Source organism: Orbilia oligospora (genome assembly GCF_000225545.1).
Source record: "Orbilia oligospora ATCC 24927 unplaced genomic scaffold scaffold00007, whole genome shotgun sequence".
Classification (NCBI taxonomy): Eukaryota; Fungi; Ascomycota; class Orbiliomycetes; order Orbiliales; family Orbiliaceae; genus Orbilia; species Orbilia oligospora.
In genome coordinates this window covers 1342829-1359877 of record NW_011645564.1, presented here as the reverse complement: position 1 = coordinate 1359877, position 17049 = coordinate 1342829, and the positions used below count along the sequence as shown (strand labels likewise).

Sequence of the window (17049 nt, the reverse complement as noted above, 5' to 3'; positions counted from 1 at the left end):
TCCCTCGCAGAAACGCTCTCTAAACCCCAAAAACCCCAAAACCACAACCAAAAACCCTTCACATTTCTTGAGCGCCTGTCACATCCGCCACAATGTCCGAACGTAAAGTCCTCACAAAATGGTACCCCCCAGATTTCGATCCTTCCAAAATCAAGCGCTCAAAGGCACCTAAACAAGCCGGCCCTAAGTCGCAAACAGTACGTTTGATGGCACCTTTCGGTATGCGCTGTACCTCCTGCGGTGAATACGTCTACAAAGGTCGAAAATTCAACGCACGGAAAGAACATACAGACGAAAAGTACTATGCGATCAGTATATACCGATTTTATATTCGATGTACGCGGTGTAGTTCTGAGATTGTGTTTAAGACGGATCCCAAGAATATGGATTACGAGTGTGAGAAAGGAGCGGTTAGGAATTTTGAACCTTGGAGGGATCAGAAGGCTATTGAAGAGACGGAAGAGGAGAGGTTGAATCGATTGGAAGAGCAGATTCAGGTTGAAGAGGATGAGAATGCTATGGCGAGGCTTGAGACGAAAACTTTGGATTCTAAAAGGGAGATGGCGATTGCAGATGCTTTGGATGAGATAAGAACGAGGAATGCGAGAGTGGAACGGGCAGATGGGGGGGCAGCTTTAGATGCGCTTATGACGATTAAGGAGTCAAGGGATGAGGAGGCGGAAAGATTGGATAAGGAGGACGATGAAGCTGCGAGGAAAGCCTTTCAAACGTCAGATGGAGAACACGTCAGGAGGATTGTGGATAAGGAGGTTACTGGAGCATCGTCATCATCGTCAAACCAATCCAAGGGGTTGATAACTTTCTCGGAAGAGAAGGACTCGGTTACAGTCGCGACAGCTGAGATACCGAGCTTCAAGCGTCAGGTAAAGAAGAAGAAGGACCTTGCTGGTGCCCTGGGTTTGAAGAAAAAACCAAAGGTTGGTCTGGTATAGGTTGGGGGGCTCCTAGGTTGCCAGACGTCTACAGATTTGGGCGAAGAGATAGTTTCGATAGCATCTCGGAGACGTTCCTTTGAAGCCTTTTTCGCGGCGGTTTTTCGACGACCTTCGAGGTACACGTTTACCTTTTTCTTCAATTTTTTGACAATACGACCGAGGAAATTCTTCATCTCGGTACAGCGTGGGCCTTTTCTTTATTTTTGAGGAAATGTTATAATGGAGTTTTGTGGGGTTTGAGGTTAAAGATAGGGGAGATTGTGGTAATAAGATCATATGTGGACTTGTACGATATAATGCATATATAGAATGGCAAATAAATGGGCATCACGACCTCCAATTATTCGTGTTACACTACATAAAAAGGAATGGCAAACTAGAACTGCTTGATTAAGAATTTACAATACCTCGACGAATGCGGTATACTTGAAAATCATATATATATATATATAGTGTAGGATTAGGGCCTGATTGAACTCTTGAAACAAATTGCTCGAATTCTATGCATCATCATAAGTAGTTGTATCTGGTAAACCCAGCTGTATTAAATTGTGAGTAGCTTTAAATTTGGGGCGTATACGTTATGTATACATAGGGGTGGGCTAGATACACAGAGGTCTAGAATTCTAGAAGGTAGAGTGCCTCCGAGAGGGCACGAGTTTTCTATCGTCAATCAATTGATTAAGTACGTTATATGTACCTCCTCCTGGATTTTGGGAAAACCACGGGAGGTGGCGGGGGTCCTGGGTCGTCGTCGCCCCCGGTATAATCAGTATTATCGTTTGATTCTTCGTCGTCATCGTCATCGTCATCGTCGTCGCCGTCGCCGTCGTCGTCGTCTCCTTCTTCTTCATCGCTTTCATCGGTGCTCTCGTCTGAAACCGGCAAAGCTGTGCCCCATAATCTGTCGATCATCACATTTCCTTCATATGATACTTCGCCTCTTGCCAACCTAGTTTCGTAATCTTCTTCAAATTCGTCATCGTCGTCACTATCGTCGCTGCTGTCTTCGTCTGCATCAAAAAAGTCAGAGTCAGAGTCCGAGGATTCGTCTAAGGAAGATGGCTTTTTGTCAGCATCTTTTTTGCCCTCATCTTGTCCAATCTGCTTTCGAAGAGCTTCAGCGCAATCTTTTACAAAAGATAATGCATGTTCATTTTCGAATTGCTTGGTTAGCAGTTCGAGAGACGAATTTGCCATGATTTTTTCAAAGTCCATTTGTAACGGATTTTGCTGGCGTAGGAACGTAGTCGCAAAGTCTTGAGTGTAGCCTTCCAAAGCCTTTGTAAGCTGTTTGTTAAGTTCATTTCCGCAGCTGCTGACAATCTGAGGTATTTTTGCCTTCATATTCTCCGTAAATAAATCTCCTTTGTTCTTCACAATGGCTTGTAGGCAGTATGGAGGGAGTTGGGGGTTGTTCTTGAGGACTCGTTCGAAGAAATCGGCTGGATATGCGCTGCTTTGACTTTCGGAAACTGAAAGCCACTTCAATCCAGATACCTCGAGTTCTCCAAGTCGGAAGTCGGTGAAAGATGCATATGTTTCCTCATCTGCTATTCCCAAGGATTTTGTTTCGTGGCTGTCAAGGCTATCACATGAAAGATTCAGGCGTTCAATTCCGGTAAAGGGATGCTTCGCAAACTTTCGCCACCAGCAGGGCGACATTCTTCCCATATATGATAAGACTTTAACATTTTCTGGAGGGAGGAGAAGAAATGATGGGTGGAAGAGGTAGCCGTGCTTGACGGCTAAAGAAGTAACTGATTTTAGGCCAGAGACGACCTTTTGCAAGGCATCGAGCGAGTCCCATAGTGAGTCGAGCCTTTTGGCTTTTCTTTTGTAGAGGTTCCCGCCCAAAGTCAAGACTTTTAACTGCCCGGATACAGATGCTATTGCTAAAAGGTTTATGAACTCTTCAAGTTCATTTTCCGCTTCTAAGAATTTTCCAAATCTAGAATCGAGTTGTAAATTGGTTAATTTTCCGATATCGCAGAGGTCAAAAAGCTCGGCGCTCTGAGCGTTCATTTCAATTCGTAGAGAAAATTCGTGGGGAGGTTTTTGTTCCGAATATTTCTTCACGGCAGCAAAGAAATCTGGTCCGGGCCTTGTTGTATCGTCGAAGGGAGCAAGACTACGGTCCCTAGATACTGTTATGATGAAGTTAATTATCAGACCCAACAAAAAGATACAATGAAAAGGCCGGGGGAAGTTACCATATGACCGAAATTTCAGATGAAGGGCTTTGAATTTGGGAGTATAGCCTCGTTCAATCTCCTCGCTGATATGCTTTAGTACATCTTCTCTCTCATAAGAATGTGACCAATCCGAAAGGAAACCACTTTCAACCTCCAGCTGTTCGAGGCAGCTTATTCCATTCGTCTCGATAGAGCTGATAATATTAAGAAGATAATCGGCCTCATTATCAGTTAAAGAATATTTATATGCGAAATGGGTGTCGAGATCGTAGTAAGAAGCCAGAAACGCAAAGCCAGACCAAATATTATGGTAGCAAGGTTTATAAAGGGCCTTTGAAGATAGCATTAGATTGAAGACGTCCTTTCGTTGGAGAAATGAAAGGATGCGAGAAATTATTTCTGGTTTGAGGGTTACCATTGGCGGGGGCTTGAACTATACGGATGTATTAGTCAGAGATTCGAACAAAATAAGCCTACACCTGCTTACTAGGCATATTCTAGAGTAGGAGTTCTTCAGTACTCACGTTTGGATTCCTCAATCTTGTTTGAGTTTGTTCAAACAATCTCTGCCTTCTAGCGACCCCTTCTCGCTTTTCAGCATCTTCGTCATACTCACCTGCATCGTTGAAACTGCCTCCGTTGATCCTAAGCCGCGTTGGATCTAAGGTATCCTTATTATATTTTAAGAACCTTCTTGCTAGTTTTTCGTCGCGTTTCTTTGTGCTATCGTATATTCTGCTACTCTTGTTTCTGATGATGAGTGTTTCGAGGTTCCTAGTAATCCTTGCTATTCTCTTGGTGGAGTCGAGGCGAATTGATGTGGATCGCCCCCGTCCATAAGATTCAAGCGTTAGGTGTTTTACTGGCGAGATCTTCCGTGAATTAGGTGTGTACCGAACGATAGAGTACATATCATCACCATTATCGATTAAACCTGATGCGTGTATGCTTTTGATTTTGGGAAAACAAAAGACTGGGAAAAGGTCTTGGGCATTGAAAGGTTTTTCGTCTTTGCCCCGGGCCCCAAGGGAGAAATGTTCAAGGTTACTAAGACCTGGCGGGAGCTTTCTTGGACCTTCGTTAAATCCACCTTCATCTTGGTATTCGAGGTTATCGAAGAAAAAGAGCTGGTGATTATCGGGCATGAACATTTGAGATTCCGAGGAATAGATGCCTGGAGCTGATCCGTTCTCATAATTGATATCGACGCCGAGAGCCTCCAAAGCCTGTACGTGTTCGCCCCTCCCGCAGTCCATGATATCACGATCTATGTTCCCCAAGTCCAAAGATTTCAAATTTGGTGTGAAACAAAGAAGCAAAGGCAGCAAAGCCTCTGAATTCTTTCCTCGTAAAATATTGTATGCTGTTCTCGTATTCATCCTCCACTTAGCGGTCAGTTTCCTGATACGAGAAACTTCTTTCCTTTTCCACTTCCAGTCCTTCGTCCATGTTTCCTTATCTTCCGCAATTCGACGTTTCCACTGGACGTTGATTTCAACGAATTGTTCGCCTAGCTTTGGATTTGCGAGGAGGTGTCTAACCAACCTCCAGGCGGGTTGGTCGACGGCATCTACCCAAAAAGTATATCTCCTGCGAGGAGCGATATACTCTTGAATGTTGGCTTGAAACAATCTGCAGGTACTTTCTGCTCTTCCCAAATCTCCGTTTGAGAGGCATTCATCTCCGAGAATTTGGAATAGGATCTCATTAGGGAGTGAGAGTATCGAGGTGACCATGTCGTATAAGTGATGTTATATTCTTGTCGCGACACAGCGCTGTCTTGAGTCGACAATCTAGTAGCAGTATTCAAAGATAGCTAGGGTGTTAGCGTTAGGTGTGCTTCAAATGATATATGTGATGCCTTTGCTTGCGATTGTGGATTGAGATGCATGCCAGAATTCGAGAGCAAGTGGATATCGCGGATCGATTAAGATGTCAGGCTTGGATTGTGCATACGGAGTTACAGTTAGTACCCTTACCCCCACACACGAAGTATTGCTCGCGCTCCCAACGAGTGCGAGTGAACCTGAGCGAAAACCCAGTCACGTGATATAATCCTGTGTTACATGTAGTCACGTGAAAACCAAACGCGACACTCAGCTAGTTCTCGAGCTTTATAGCTAAGCTAGGAGGGCTGCACGAAGTCCTTTGATATTGAAGCAGCTTGGGGCTATCGTACCTGAATCTTGAATAAGCACTTGTCGGGAAAAAATGGACAGGAGGCTTCGGCTCAGTATTGCCGACACCTGATATTCGCGAGACTATACCCACCTGGTGGCTTAAAATAGACTCTTGCTGACAAGTGACAAGCCACAGGAAGCGAATAAAACTGCAACATTCAACACAGATAGTGAAAATTCTGGAGCCCGGGCCCCCATTGTCGCACATTGGCTGGATACGAGACTAGTATATAGCACTTTCCCAGGATTCCCCATGGCTATCACGGTAGTAGTGTATGAGACAATCTTTGCCCAGGATTTCCGATTAACCGATTTATCCTGCCACATTCCAAAAATTGCAGAATGAGGCTGAAGGCTTAGTCGGGCAATTCCCATGGCCATGGCCATGATGGTGATTCTTACGAGGAAGCTCTTTGATATATCCACAATTTCGCTCTTAGGTAATTTAGCGGGTAAGTTTAAGCTACCGAGACCCTGCATTCAGTATAATACTGGCACTATGACTACAAATTTATTTTCGGGGTGAAGAGTAAAAGAAGTTTGTTGGTGGTGGCCGGTGGACCCGTATAATGTGGGGCTAGTGGAGCCCCTGTCTAATCTCATATCCGGGTCCGACCAAATAATTTGTTATTGCAGGAATGACAAGCATTGAAGTGATTTTTAGGGCTCATTTGTGAATCTAACCACAAGTTTTATTACATATAAAGGTTCCTATATGACTGTAGCAAAGGTACAGCTTTTTGTATACCGGTATACCCCTACAGTACAGCTTAATAAAATAGTGATCTTTTATTTATTTATTTATTTATCTATTTCTTTCTCTCTTTCCGATAAGCTATATTCTCCTCTATCGCTCTTAATATCATAATGATCAATTTATTCAGTAATATAGTTGCCGTAGTCGCTGTTTCCGCGGTAGGCGTCTTCGCAGATCTTAAAAACAAAACCGATTATCCGGACGGCCTCTCAGGCCCCTTCACCCCTGGGCTTAATAACTATACGGAAGCCCCCCTCGAGTGGTTTACTCCATGGGGCGCCGGCTGGATCCCCAAAGGATGTAAAGACCGTTTCATTGGAAAAGGATACGATGCAGATGATGCTGAAGTCTTCAATATTAAATACACCGACTGTGACCAGGCGTGGACGTTCTGTCGCCACAAAGATGCCCAGCTCAGCCTTAAGGATATGGCAGACTCTTTTGGGAGAATGTCTGTTCATATGAGGAGTTTGGTTCGACACCCAATTGCTCTACCAGCATCGAGTGGTTGCTCTGCCCTAGCGTATACAGATATTGGGGATGTTGTCATGCTTGGAAATTGCAAGGGCCTTACCGTCTGGCTACATGAGACGTAAGTGTGGAAACTATGTAGTTCTTTTGTTTAATATAAAAGGGATTGGGCTCACCATATATGCTGATTAATAGAGGACACCAACTTGATGCTCGCCTAAAACCCTCTAATCGGTTCAGTGGCACGACACCTTGGTTGGAAGCTCTTGAACGTGACACCTGCGTCCCAGATAGCTATGCAAATACTAGTAAGCTCATAAACTCATTGGACTTCCATTGTCGACTTCGTGCTAACTTTAGTTCAAGATACCGTCGAGGATTTCGCTCAAGTCGTTGTCGTCGCTCAACACGAGACCCTTCTCGGCTACAAGCCTGAAGAAGCATTCCCGGGTTGCTTAGACCAACGCCAAAGTCTTTTGGAGCGCACATTCCAGTCAGATTATCTCGAGTATGTCGGCCGCTGCAGCAATCGACCTAGAGATTTCGAGATAGTTTCGACAAAGACAACTAAGAGGGAGAAGATGAAGATGATGAAGCGCGCTAAGGCACAGGAGGGCAATGATCCAAACGTCGTTGGACCTTGTTCATTTCCGTAATTTTGCATGATCATCAAGTATGAGTTTTCCGGTCTCGGCCTTTCTGGAGCAAGACTCCAACATGGTTTGATATGTATAGAATTTATGATACCTAAGCGCAGTTCATTTTAAAATTTGCTTTGAATTTATGTACAATAGATGCCAAATTTGCATAGCTTTTCTATATCAAATATCCACACTTGGTAATGATAACAATAAGTATTTTCTTGAAATGGGTGTTAGGATATGTTATATATAGTTCCAGATAAGAGGAACCAAGGTAAGCCTCGGGAAATAACTAAGTACATTAAGGGTGTCTTCTCGTCGGGGTTCTTATATGGAGCTATATAATTATTTATGGGGTCCAAGAAAATATATACAGGGGAGCTTAGGTCCTGAGTGGTCTGGAGGCCCTGAGATCAATACCGAGTAACCTCGAATCGGGCGCTCTCTTGAGTTGATACTTATCTCGTACCTAGACCTGGAAGGGTTTATACCCTAATTGGATTTAGTTACACTAGTGTAATAATCTGTTGAATATAAGTAAGCTTTGACATAAACCTCAGGATCTTTGATCAGGGAAGTATGTTTTGGTTGCCAGTCGAGATATGATTGACTCCTAGTCGAATCAATGAGGAGAGAAGAGGAAATGGCGTTTCCGAAATGGTCATCAGCAGCCGGCGCCTGGTACTTGATTTCACCAGTAATCCCCAGTACGTTCGCAGCAGCTTTGTTAATGTCCCCAAGAGATTCGTGACCGCTGACAACGTCGAAAACTGGATAGTGGATTTGAGACACAACTTCGAACTATTGAGTGTTAATTTAATATTTGTGATCGATCGAGTTAGAATTTTCTGTCGTGGGCCTGGAGTGCAGAAAAAAATGAAAAGAAGAAGGAAACGATATCCTTACCTTTTCGACTGCATTGAGAATGGCCTGAGCAAAATCATGCTTATGAACTAGAGCAACCGAAGCTTCTGGCTTTCCTTTGATTATAACAGGTTCGTTGAACTTATTCGCCTTTAAAGCTTCGACGAATGGAGCCCACCACGACCCGAATAAACTACGACTGCTACATCCACCGAAAACCACTCCAGCCCTTAAGATGGCAACATCGAGCACATCTTTACTCTGTAGCACACTATCTTCGAATGCGGGGCGCCAACTAACAAGCTCTAAAGGTTTTCGGTTGGTATGATTGCCTGCCGGCACCCTATCTGTGACTAGCTCAAGAGAATCACCGTGAACCCAAGTACCGGATACATAAAGATATCCAATCTTTGGATCATGTTTTTTGGCGGAAGTAACTCTTTGAGATTCCTTGATGGCTTTTAAGATCCCTTCACTGAGTCCGCCAAAAGAAGAGGAGGAATCAATCACAATGTCGACGAGATCGAGTGCTGGAACCCATGTCTCTGGTTGGCGAGCGTCCCCGAGAATAGGGATTATTTCTTGCTTAGATAGCTCAATCGTCTTTTCCTCAGTTCTTGTGACAGCGTAAACAGTGTGACCATGTCGACGCAAGGCCTGAACAATGGGATCTACGTTTCACAGGATTAGTAAACTTCCAGGCCTCTGTATTAATGTATTTTCCAATGGATTGTATTATAGATTATGGAAAATTGCATTGTAGGAAAATACTCACACCCAACGAAACCACTAGCACCGAAGATCAAAATTCGAACCATTTTGAAAAGTAGCTATGGATGTGTACCCAACTACAAAGAGGGGTTTAATATAATTAAACTTAGGAAATCCGTAGTATAGTCACGGTGCCAAGAGCTCCCTCTGTAGCTCCCCACATGCACATATGCATATTGTATTAGTGCTGGGCAGACGTCACGCAATTTAATTAGTGAATTGGCAATTCCAACAATCGAATGCGTTGGACTAAGACTCGGGGCGTTAATTACTGCATTCATGTGCATATGTACTTTTAGAACATTTTAAGTTCAGAGGCCTTCAGGCTACAAATATCCAGGGCCCCACCTTCATAATTTCGGGCGTATCGGTAATTTCGAATTCGATACTAAAAAGGACTCTAAAGGTTCACACTGCATACATGAGTTAGTGGCATTCATACACAATAACATCCATGCTCGAGTCATTGAGTGCCACTGTGTTTTGCTGTACGTAATCAAAATTTGTAGTGTCGAATACACTCGAATAATAGGTACCCATGCAAAAGTCATGCTCCAATAAGCTCATGCTTGACGAACACCATAAAACAGTAGGGACAAGAAGTGTGCCGGCGTAGGAATGGCTCGAAGATGGACCACCGATAACCAGATTCATAGGGCACCTCATCTAATGCTTCATAACCTATTGCTAACGCAGTGGCTCGAGAATTTGAGTTGAGAGTAATCGCCATTCCAATTCTCAACGTATCCTCACTACATGGAGTTTCTCTTCTGACGGTGTTCAACAGTTCGACCTTAACTTCACGCCTGCCTCTCCTAGTTATGAAGCCATCGACTTCGTCCTCGGGCTCCAGCAGTGAGAACTTCGTCGTGTTACTCATAAAGTTGTTACGGATGCTGTTCCTGGTACATCGCGCCGGTGGGGCAATGCAGTTTTCGCAAAAGAATTCGATCTTTCCATAGAAAGTAACGGCAAGGCCAGTTCTTTGGGAGGACTCTGGTGGAATGGGTTCTGGTGAGGCAGGCGTCGACCTTTCTATCCATTTATGGGGAGAAGCAACTATGGAATGTGTAGTGAAATCCCGGTTGCTGAGAGAAGGAGTTGTAATGGCCAATCCCGGTGACGTTAAAATGCTATGGCCTGGAGATCGATAATCTGGTGAGTTAATAAAGATCCAACCAGGACTAAGAGAGCCCTCAGAATCGAGATCACTAGACATCTTCCCGTTCGAAGAATCGATTCTAAAATAATATCTTGGCTGGAGAAAGAAAGGAGCCGAGAAAGGAAGGCAAGGAGCTCGAGAAGAGTGGATATTATTCAAAATAAGAATAAGTTAAGGATGATTGATGAAATAAGCAACCGAGTAGGCCAAAGGGCAGACTCCATCTGCCGTGGAGGGTTCTCATAGATGATGACGATATATGTTAACAGTCTTCACGATTCGAGAATGAGTTATAAGGGGAATCGTCAGTATACAAGCTTCGTTTTTGACCTTTTTGATAGCCGATTGATTGATGCACAGATAACCACACGTATATCCACTGGAGGGTGCGACGACAGGGCCTGCCTTGCTAAAGTCCACATAATCCCGGAATATTTGAGGATTTTATCCAGGAAATTTAGACACCGCAGCTCCATACATGAACAGGTTCGACATCATATCTACAACTACGAGATATTAAACAAGATTTTTGTTAGTATCACAACGTTATTGGATTTGGATGGTCACAAGCAGCTAGAGGGCTTCCACTATCGTACCTTGGATTTGCTCTCGGTATTGGCCGAAAGAAAATCTGCAACGAAAATTACTAGCTCCACTATCATCTGCTCGGTGCAATCGTGTCCTACTCCATCGTATACGATATCCTTAAGATCCGCGAGACTTTGTCCTTCGGCTTTTAGGAGGTCCAAGAAGGGTTTTGAGCAATCATATGGGACGAGTTTATCAGCGCCCCCACTGAGAAGCAGGATCTTTTTCCCTCCAAGGCGTTCTTTGATGAGTCTGGAGCTCTCCACCTGAGACCTATCCCTCATGATAATACCAGCGGGATCGGTCCTTCGCACCGTAGAATCTAGAGTTTTCGGGTAGTCTGGGCTCCCGATGAATCCATCTTCTTGGTAACTCTTCAATTTGCTCTTCCATGCTCGATGTGTCATAACGCTCTGGAAATCTGGGCACCCGATGATTACTACACCACCTTTGACTCGTGGCTCGTTGACCAAACTTAACCAAGTCGCATGTCCGCCCAAACTAACGCCGGCACACAGCCAACCGTCTACCGTCTTATCGCCGTCGGGGAATACATATGACGGTACATGATCGATCAACAATGAAACGTCATGACTAGTCCCTTGATATATTCCAAACATATCAATGGCATGAAGCTCGTTTCCTGATCTCCAGGCTTCATTTGATTTCGTAGACACGAGTCGTGTTCCATGATTTCGTTGATCGAACGAAGCGACAATTAGCCCTCTTTCGGGTTGTGCTGAGCTTTCATGGTGGGCCTGTAGACACCGTAATGCGATCGGTTCGACGTATGTCAAAGTTTCAAGACGTGGATGTAAGAGAAACAGACAGACAACCGATGTTGCCGATTGGGCGACCTCAGAGGCACCATATATTGTGACTTCAATGCCTGCGATGTAGTGCTTTTGCTTGGAGATGGTCGAAGCACTAACGCAAGTTGTGTCGAATAGAGCTGTCATTGTACCTAATCAATGGATTGAAACCCAATTCATGAGAAGTATGAAGAAATGGTCAATTGTTTAGAAATATATAGGTAGGATTCCTCGAGTCTGGAGGCGACCGGTAGTCTAGACTTTCAAGCTTGGAGGATTTAACGAAATTGAAACTGCTGCGAATTTTAGCCGAGGTTCGGCCAAGCAACGCACTGAATACAACAGATGAATATACACGTTGGTGGGGGTTACGAGACTGGTTGATGGGAATGAGGCTGCAGTTCTGAGCGACTTCGCCCTTGCGCTAAGTTATGAAGTAAGGGTGGAACTACGGAATAAACGAGGAGAATAGTTGTAAAGTAGTCTAGTTGTGTAGAGTAAGAGATAATTCTACAGCATGATTCACAAGAGGCATTGGATACTGGATTACTTGGAATGTCAATCGGATGTAAAGCTCACCATAGGGTGGGAGGTAGAGCTATAAGAGTATATAGATGAATAGTAGGAATAAAGCCATGAGAAGGGCATTATAGAATAAGTGTAAGAGAAAAGGAAAACTCCGAAAACTGCATTATCATGACAAAACTATGAACAAAGAGGGCATAACAAAAGAGCAAGGAAACGACGTTTAAGCAGTGCTCAAGACATCGTGGAAAGTGGCGTTTGCCCTTACGGGCTTTCCTTCCTTGTACTTGGTCTGTCCCAACTTGGCATCGGCATAGCCCTTGGCGTATGGGTTCAATCTGAGAAGGACCTGCTTGTTCTTCAATGGGTTCTTCTTCTGTCCACCAGCGCGCTTCGACTTAGCACTACCCTTGACAGCTCTGACAACAGACTGGATTTCAGAAGAGTTGATGAGACGTCCGATATCAGCGTTGGTGACCTGGGCAGATGGAAGGCTGTAGTCCTTCTTTGTGCCCGAGGGAGAGGTGGATGTGCCGTAGATGGTGTCGAGGGCCTTGAAAGCATCCGACGACCAGATAACGAAGCGACCAAGATGGCCACCAGGGGCGAGCTGGAGGAGGTTGAGGGCGGTGACAGGGCAGGTCTCAACACCAGGAATGTTCCTGAAAGCCTTGCTTAGGACCTTTCCATCAGTGGCAGGGTCGTAGATAACCAAAGGACCACGTCGCTGTCTGTGGCGGCGACCACGAAGCTTTCCCTTTCCGGCACGGAGCTTCTTGGACTTGGTAACCTTGACAACATCGGTATAGGCGCCGACGGCCTTGAGGAGGGCAACGGCAGCACGGGTCTTGGCGAGGTCTGGGAAGGAGGAGGAGGAGACAACGAGAGGAATGGATGGGGTGGTTGAGATTCTGTGACCACGGGAAAGGACAAGAGGCTGAGAAGCAGAGGCGGCGATGGCGGATGCAGTAGCGAATCGCCTATGAAAATTTCGTTAACCCATGATATCCTTGTCTAAACTCAAATACGAGGTTGGAATTGAAGCATACTTCTGGTTCAGGTTGATCTTGACGTGCCATCTTCTCCAGACCTTGGTAGGAGCGAACATTCTTCCGGAACGACACATGTTACCGAAGGCAGCCTGGCCAGCACGGTGAGTACCACCACCGGAGACACGAGGAATACGGGCAACGGCACGACCTAATCACCCAGAAGAATCCTCCATCAGCATCATATATCACCCATTGGAGCCTCTAAATCGAGACAATTGCCACAAAATAACCATACCAGTTCCCCAAGACTCGGCGGAGGTTTGATGACCGGCCTTTACGCTGACGGCGTAGGCCTGTCTCTTGTTCTTCGCCATACCGGCGTGAACGGTCTGAACGATGTCGGAACGGATTGGGCTCTTGAAGACATCTGGAAGTGGGAGTTCGGCGTCAGCCTTCCCCTCAACGGAGAAGACCTGGATCTGTGGAACGCTGGTCATTTTGTCGGTTAGTAGGTCGGACGGGTATGTCGGATGATGGCGGTTGGTGATGTTTGTCGACGATGTTCTTTAGGGCGTATCTGAAATCTTCAATTGATTTTGCGTGGTGTAGCAAAATTTGGTGCCAAAGCCAGTGTGCCAAGACCAAACAGGGTGTTGGTTCTTGCGTTGCCCTAAAAGCCCTAATTACATAAGCTGCCAATATCTATCCTAAAAAGGAAGACTCTGTGTAACAAACACATCAGATACAACACTTTCTTTTGTTGCAAAAGTGGCAACCGCATGAAGTTCAGTCTCCCATGAAGTTATAAAAAAGGAATGCAACCCTGATCATGACTTCACCGGCTCATTTCATTTAGCTCCATGGTGTCTTTCATGCCATAAACTTGTTTCCACCGCATAGATACGAAGAACACGATGCATCATATTTGCTTGGAAATACCTCTGTACCTTCGTCTCCGTATTTGCTGAGCAGAACTTCATCAAGAATACGAAAGGGAATCGCCTAATTCCAGGGTTCTGCGTTCGTTCTTGAAAGTTGCCGTTTTCTGGCACACCACAATCTAAGACATGTTTCGTCTCCAAGTGGAAGGTACAGATCCAGCCGCAGTGGCATGTGCCAATTTACTCCAGCCTTTCTCCGCATTTTGACCCAGAAAATCGATAGGAGATGAGCCTCTGATAACAATGGAACCATAATGGCCGGTTCATTCCAACATCCGAGGTCCCCATCGTACCACTAATTGGAAGGCAAAAAGCATTTTTTGTTCTGGAAGCCCGAGATTTATAACAAAGGGTTTAAAAGGCCTGTCATGTTACCGTCGGAGGCCGTCCAGTCTTGCCACCCCCAGTAAACCATAAGAAACCTAACTGTGGTATTGGGATTTGAGAAATATAAGACATCGATAACTTCCGGCCGGCCCTTTGTAGACGGCATCTCCTTTACTCAGCTCAGCTTCTACTATACTAGCCTTACCCTGTAGCATGTCGCAAGGCTGAGATCCGAATTCCAACAAACCAACGCAAGTCCTTCTTTAGCTTCCCGGAATTCGCATTCCCTTCTTGGGCCAAAGGACGTCATAAATTCTAATCCGATATATGATAATGTCGTCGTCTTTTCACCTCCCTCCAGCGATGTCAACTCTTGTGATATCGGAGCCTGTTGGAAGAGCTTGGGCGCACATAATGGAATCATATTCTCCCGCCACTATCGAGTTTGCGGGCACATTGATAGTCCAGCTCATCTTCTTCTGGGTTCCCTGCGTTATCTATATGTCTCTAGATGCGCTCTTCCCCAGGTTTTCGGAACGCCATAAGATTCAACCTGCGCCTAAGCAACCAACCCGGTCCGAGATCCTCGATTGTTTCAGTGTCGTCTTGAAGAACCAGGTGATTTCGACAGCACTTCACGGACTCATGATTTATATCTCCACCTTGGCCGGGAAGGGCGCATTCCGCGTGGATGCTTCAATCCCAACTATGCACGAGATAATCCGAGACCTTTTTATCTCCCTTCTGCTTCGCGAGGCGCTCTTTTATTATTCCCACCGTGTCCTTCATCATCCTCGTCTCTATCCAAAGATCCACAAGATTCATCACCGTTTCACTGCTCCAGTCGCACTCGCAGCGCAGTATGCACACCCCATCGAACAAATCGTAGCCAACATTCTCCCTATCACAATTCCGCCGCAGCTCTTGAACTCTCATATCCTTACATTCTGGATCTTCATGGCATATGAGTTGATCGAAACCACTACTGTCCATTCAGGATACGACTTCTTCTTAAACGCAGCCAAGATGCATGACCTGCATCACGAGAAGTTTTTGATTTATTTCGGTGCTATTGGAGTGTTGGACTGGTTCCATGGGACTGATGGTAGCAAGATGGCTGCGAAGAGGAAGGCAAAAGGCAGCGCCGCTGTTGGAAAGGGTGTCTCCGAGGATAGAAACGGGTCTGTCGTGAAGGGCGATAAGTCGGATTAGATCAACAACATTCTAAAGATTTTTCTCTTAAGATCTTCCTGTCGGGTCGGTTTGCATCCTTTATGTTTGCTCAATGTCGGTTGTCGAAGGACCACCCCATATTACCCCATCATCTACTTTGTTATGATGTTCTCATGTTCGGTATATATATTGTCATAATATCCTCCTGATTGAAATAGTTGCGAACCCATACCCAACTCTACTATTGGCGTTATTGTGATGCATTCAATTGTTGTCTTTAAACCCAAATTCCGATCGCGTAATTCCGGGGCAGAGAGGAAATATGAGGAACCTGTAGTTAAATATTAGAAGCCCATGAATATAGGACAAGTGGGAAACATGTCGTCTTTATATCACTACGATCAGTCGTTCGCTCAGGCCTTCCTTGGTCTCAACATGAGACAACAAGTTAACAGGGCTTGGAGGCGTCGCTTCGTAGCGAAGCGTTCGCGAACTGCGAAATCTATATTAATTGACTGTATCACTAATCAAGAATTGCGACAAGCGCGAGCGCTTATGCCACGATTACATCTCTTGACGTTAGATAAATTTATAAAGCAGACGGGCTCGTAGATTTGGATTATTTGTAACAAGTTTCTAAAACATATCCTAGCTCGTCAACTCATGATCAATTTGAAATCTTAAATGCTGATAAAACTCATTTGTCAAAGTCGCCCGATCACACATGCTGTTTAGTTTTTCAAATTTTGTTATCATAAACGATTAGAGCCACAGAGCCTCAATATAACCACAGGTCGGGGCGCTAAGACCTAAAGTAGAAGTATGTAAATTCGTAGAACGGGTGGCAAAGACTAGTCGATACTCTGGTGCCATTTTATCGAGCACTCCTCCATACGGTTGAATTCAGTAGAACAACACAGCCAAACAGCAAGCCCACTGTTCACGGTCGGAGTTCCTCATGCCATCCTCGGACTGTGCCATTATATTTCAAGAATTAAGTTTTAAGGTGCGCATGCGCGCGTGAATCTGGTTATAAACTATGATTTGCATTAACTAGCATACGGGCCAATTTTTAGAGATATAATTTCCGGTCTCTACAAGTTGATCCCTCAGCTAGAACCCATAGTCTTCCACCTTGGATTTTCATTGAGATGGCCACGGCATTACGCGTACTACGCTCCACCTATGCATTACGGAAAAACGGGTCAAGATTGAGACTCCGAAACTAGAGAAACATACTGAACCACTGAGGCTAAATAGCTAGAAATATTAAATACTTATACATACAATATCACCTACTCGAACTATTGAGTACAAAAGCAACTTTAGAATTATATTAATACCAGTATTAATAGCAGGCTACTCATTTACACCTAACCGCCGATCAAGGCTCATCCCCAGACAATGTTCGGGCAGGCCCCCGAAGTAGGCTCAAGAATGTACTTGGGGGTCAGAAGCTTCAATGGCCAAACATCCATTGTTGATCAATCCGAAGTCAATCTTCACACAAATCCTTAAGGGGTTTCTATACGAAAAAATCCTCGAAGCTATATCCATAACGTTAACTGACGTTGTGCAGCTAATTATCAAATCCGTTGTCTCGAAATGCATGATGATATCATGGACTCAAAGTCAAGTGCAAATACGAGACCACATCGGGACCAGTCGGCCAAATGCGTTGTTTCGTCCCAAAA

At 44.9% G+C, this 17049-nt stretch overlaps 8 protein-coding genes across 8 annotated transcripts; 3 read left to right on the top strand and 5 right to left on the bottom strand.

The window, feature by feature from the left end:
• Positions 1 to 92: 92 nt before the first annotated feature.
• AOL_s00007g376 (uncharacterized protein) lies at positions 93 to 953 on the top strand (the record flags this gene model as incomplete). The annotated part of the gene is made up of 1 exon (XM_011120277.1): positions 93 to 953. The coding sequence occupies one exon, from the start codon at positions 93 to 95 to the stop codon at positions 951 to 953; it is 861 nt and encodes a 286-aa protein (XP_011118579.1).
• A 693-nt stretch (positions 954 to 1646) lies between these two features.
• On the bottom strand, positions 1647 to 4887 carry AOL_s00007g375 (uncharacterized protein; the record flags this gene model as incomplete). The annotated part of the gene is made up of 3 exons (XM_011120276.1): positions 1647 to 3103; positions 3170 to 3584; positions 3676 to 4887. The coding sequence occupies 3 exons, from the start codon at positions 4885 to 4887 to the stop codon at positions 1647 to 1649; spliced, it is 3084 nt and encodes a 1027-aa protein (XP_011118578.1).
• Positions 4888 to 6198: 1311 nt separating this feature from the next.
• On the top strand, positions 6199 to 7215 carry AOL_s00007g374 (uncharacterized protein; the record flags this gene model as incomplete). The annotated part of the gene is made up of 3 exons (XM_011120275.1): positions 6199 to 6680; positions 6755 to 6867; positions 6926 to 7215. 3 exons carry the CDS (start codon positions 6199 to 6201, stop codon positions 7213 to 7215), a joined length of 885 nt encoding a protein of 294 aa, XP_011118577.1.
• Positions 7216 to 7692: 477 nt separating this feature from the next.
• AOL_s00007g373 (uncharacterized protein) lies at positions 7693 to 8882 on the bottom strand (the record flags this gene model as incomplete). The annotated part of the gene is made up of 3 exons (XM_011120274.1): positions 7693 to 8001; positions 8107 to 8735; positions 8840 to 8882. 3 exons carry the CDS (start codon positions 8880 to 8882, stop codon positions 7693 to 7695), a joined length of 981 nt encoding a protein of 326 aa, XP_011118576.1.
• A 500-nt stretch (positions 8883 to 9382) lies between these two features.
• Positions 9383 to 10054, bottom strand: AOL_s00007g372 (uncharacterized protein; the record flags this gene model as incomplete). The annotated part of the gene is made up of 1 exon (XM_011120273.1): positions 9383 to 10054. One exon carries the CDS (start codon positions 10052 to 10054, stop codon positions 9383 to 9385), a length of 672 nt encoding a protein of 223 aa, XP_011118575.1.
• A 530-nt stretch (positions 10055 to 10584) lies between these two features.
• AOL_s00007g371 (uncharacterized protein) lies at positions 10585 to 11544 on the bottom strand (the record flags this gene model as incomplete). Its single annotated transcript, XM_011120272.1, has 1 exon — positions 10585 to 11544. One exon carries the CDS (start codon positions 11542 to 11544, stop codon positions 10585 to 10587), a length of 960 nt encoding a protein of 319 aa, XP_011118574.1.
• A 601-nt stretch (positions 11545 to 12145) lies between these two features.
• On the bottom strand, positions 12146 to 13411 carry AOL_s00007g370 (uncharacterized protein; the record flags this gene model as incomplete). Its single annotated transcript, XM_011120271.1, has 3 exons — positions 12146 to 12902; positions 12972 to 13122; positions 13210 to 13411. The coding sequence occupies 3 exons, from the start codon at positions 13409 to 13411 to the stop codon at positions 12146 to 12148; spliced, it is 1110 nt and encodes a 369-aa protein (XP_011118573.1).
• A 1134-nt stretch (positions 13412 to 14545) lies between these two features.
• AOL_s00007g369 (uncharacterized protein) lies at positions 14546 to 15394 on the top strand (the record flags this gene model as incomplete). The annotated part of the gene is made up of 1 exon (XM_011120270.1): positions 14546 to 15394. One exon carries the CDS (start codon positions 14546 to 14548, stop codon positions 15392 to 15394), a length of 849 nt encoding a protein of 282 aa, XP_011118572.1.
• Positions 15395 to 17049: the final 1655 nt, after the last annotated feature.